General features: G+C 49.3%; 1 protein-coding gene across 1 annotated transcript; it reads right to left on the reverse strand.

The window, feature by feature from the left end:
* Positions 1-355: 355 nt before the first annotated feature.
* On the reverse strand, positions 356-1,900 carry LOC308522010 (zinc finger and SCAN domain-containing protein 5C-like; the record flags this gene model as incomplete). The annotated part of the gene is made up of 1 exon (XM_081095208.1): positions 356-1,900. One exon carries the CDS (start codon positions 1,898-1,900, stop codon positions 356-358), a length of 1,545 nt encoding a protein of 514 aa, XP_080951334.1.
* Positions 1,901-3,243: the final 1,343 nt, after the last annotated feature.

Genomic DNA, 3,243 nt, shown 5'->3' on the forward strand with positions numbered 1-3,243 from the left:
GACTGGGTGCAGGGTGGAGGGGGTCAATGGGGGAAAATAAGGGGACATTTGTAATACTTCCAACAATAAAGATAAATGAAAAGAAAAATTGTTTTCACTGTTGCTCTTACTGACCACATTCTACCCTCAATCAGATAATTTTCTTGAATACCAGCCATCACTTACTCAATTATAGTTGCTCCTGAATAGTAGCATGTCATACTCCAAATCATACTCTCTTTAAGTTTCTTTAATGTAAAAATGATTAGATGTGAATACAGATTTTATTTTATTTATTTATTTATTTATTTTTGTTTTGTTTTTTAAAATATATTTTTTTATTGATTTCAGAGAGGAAGGGAGAGGGAGAGACCCGTTAGTTTCCTTCTTGGTCAGAAGGGACCTGGGGCCCCTGGGGCACCTCCTTGACATGTGTCCTTTGGTGGCCTTTAAATGTCCCCAGTTGGCAGAAGGCCAGGTGGCAATGGGGACACCGGTAGGGTCTCAGGCCTGAGTGGGTGCGCATGTGGACGTTGAGGTTCCCGCGGTGGCCGAACCTTTTCTGGCAGACGGCGCACTGGTAAGGCTTCTCCTGGGTGTGGACCCGCTGGTGGCTACGCAGCGTGGACTCGTGAGTGAACCTCTTCTGGCAGACTTTACAGCAGAACGGCTTCTCCCCCGTGTGGATCCGCTGGTGGACATGGAGGTCCGAGGCCTGAATGAACCCCTTGGGACAGTCAAGGCGCTGGAAGGGTCTCTCTCCTATGTGTGTCCTCAGGTGAAGTTCTAACTGTGATTTGTAGCTGAACCTTTTGCTACAGTCTTGACACTCGTATGGTATCTTTCTCCTGGGTTCTTTCCCAACAGGGTGGCCAGTTTGCTCCACGGTGCTTGATGCACCCACTGAATGGCACCGGTGCCGTCTGGTGCCTTCTCCTCTGTCCAACGACACGGCTCCTTCTTGAGGCTCCTCTTGGGGGGTGGGAGTGTTGCCCCTTTTTCTCTTGGGGGCACCTCCTAAATTCCCAGAGCCTCTTCTCTTTGGAGGCTGACTCAAAGCCTGTGTCTCCGGAACGTGGGCGGGAGGTATGTCACAGGCATCCACACGCTCGAGGCCAGTTCCTTCCTGCGGGTCCTGCTCCCCCTCTGTCTGCACCGAATCTCCAGGACTGCTGGGAGGCGGAAGCTTTGGAGATGTGAGTACTGCTGCCTCTGCCCTGTCTTCCATCACATCCTTCTCCAACTTCACCAAATTCTCCGTGGGCCTCACACCCTCCAGATCACTTTTCGTGGGAATCGTCTCTGGCAGGAAGACATTCTTCCCCTGTCCCCACACCATGTCACTGGTTCCTGGCTGGTTCCCTGGCTCTCCACTGTCCCCCTGGCTGTTCTCAGGATGTACCCCCATCTGACTTATGGGGGATTGGGACTTTACGGACAAGTCCAACACGCAGTCTGTGTCACCAACTTCCTCATCAGCCATCTGGACATGGGAATTCTCCTGAAGGTACTTTTGCCCTTGCACGGTGATGACCTTCCAATTCCTGGGTTTCTCCTGATTTCTCAACAAGGCCTTCAGTTCCTCGCAGCTCTGCACGCGCCTCTCCTTCACCAAGACCTGCAGCTCCAGGGGCATGCAGGTCATGAACTTCTCCAGCAGAAGCTTATCCAAGATCTGCTTCTTGGTGAGCACATCCGGCCTGAGCCAGCGGTGGAGGAGCGCAGACATTGTGTGCACGCTCTGGAGGGGGTCCGCGTCCTCCGGGTGTTGGAAGGCTCTGAAGAGCACATGCCCCTTCTCAGAGTCCCGGTGCTCTTCTTCAGTGAGGCTTCCCTGGGGCGGTTCGGCCGGTAGCAGCTGCCAGCACAGGTTGCCCTGGGGGTGACCATGATCCTCGGAAAAGGCCTGGTCTGTAGCCATATTCCTTGGAAACGTCTCCAATGGGACTGGAGCAAACCGGGCCTGAAGGGAGCTCCTGATGGTGAGGACCGGAGGGACGGCCTCGGTAACAGGCCACAGCTCGCTTCCGCAGCGCCTTCACTCGCAGCTCCTGCAGCCCGGACTGGCAAACGCTGTGCCAGGCGCTGACACCCGCCTGTTTATATACCCGCTCTGGGCATCACTTCTTGTTCCCGCCTCGCGCTGTGATTGGTTAGAGACCAGGGTTGATCCGTTTTTCATTATCCGCTCAGACATTGTTTCCTGGAGAGAAATGCCTGGGGCCGCATGGGGTGTGTAGGCTGGAGAGCTGCTTAGCACGGGCCTGAAGGGTTTGAAGGCCCCAGAAATGCAGACCCTGCCCGGGCCTGGGTGCCGAGGGGTCACGGAGGGTTGCGTGTTCAGTTCCCTGTTTGGGCATATCCCAGGTTTTGGGTTCAGGCTCCATAGATTCAATGGTTCTGTCTCTCTCTCTGTTTCTCTCCCATGGGCTGCGATCATGGACTATGCCAGTAATGGCGAACCTATGACACGTATGTCAGAGGTGACACGCGAACTCATTTTGGGTGACATGCATCGGCAGAGACAAAAAATTGCATAATTCAAATATTTTTCTCTTGCAACGGCCGCAGTTTGGCATCACTCCAGTAATATTATTACTCACATTACTCATGATCAATAATGCAATTCTAAAACCGGATGTAAACATGTACGTCGGTGTTGTGTAGCAAAGATACATAGTGAAAACATCCAACATACATTGTTCCAATATTGACATTAATATAAAAAGGTTAAGAATTGCACTATAAAGAGATTAATCTTTACTCATGACATTTCACTTTTACTAAGAAACCCAACCCCCAAAATTCATCTCAACAAAGTTCACCTGTAGGATCTACAAATTGGATAAATTCTTCTCTCTTCAAGATACCTAAAATACAAAGAGCTATCTGGCCTGCCAAAGAGTGACATGATATATAACCTGTAAACTCTAAAACACTGATCAGACCAATTTTCTGGGACTGTTTATGGGCCTTTGGTTTCACCTATAATGTACAACCTTTGTTCCTTAATGGCGGATTTGTCAGAACTAATGAAATGAAATTTATTTTCATATAAGGCACATCTAGGTATGGTATTGGCTGCACAATCAATTTATCCAATTATGTCCTGGTAAAAAGGAGGACAGATTCTCATTGAACTGGTACAGTGAACTATATAGATACAAGAAAGCTAAAAGACTCAGGAAAGTATTTGTTCTTAAATTCTGAAGCCTCTGGGAGAATGTTTCCATTTAAAGAATGGTTCATTTTAATTAGCAAAAG

The sequence above is a fragment of the Myotis nattereri genome, assembly GCF_964212035.1.
Source record: "Myotis nattereri genome assembly, chromosome: 7".
NCBI lineage: Eukaryota > Metazoa > Chordata > Mammalia > Chiroptera > Vespertilionidae > Myotis > Myotis nattereri.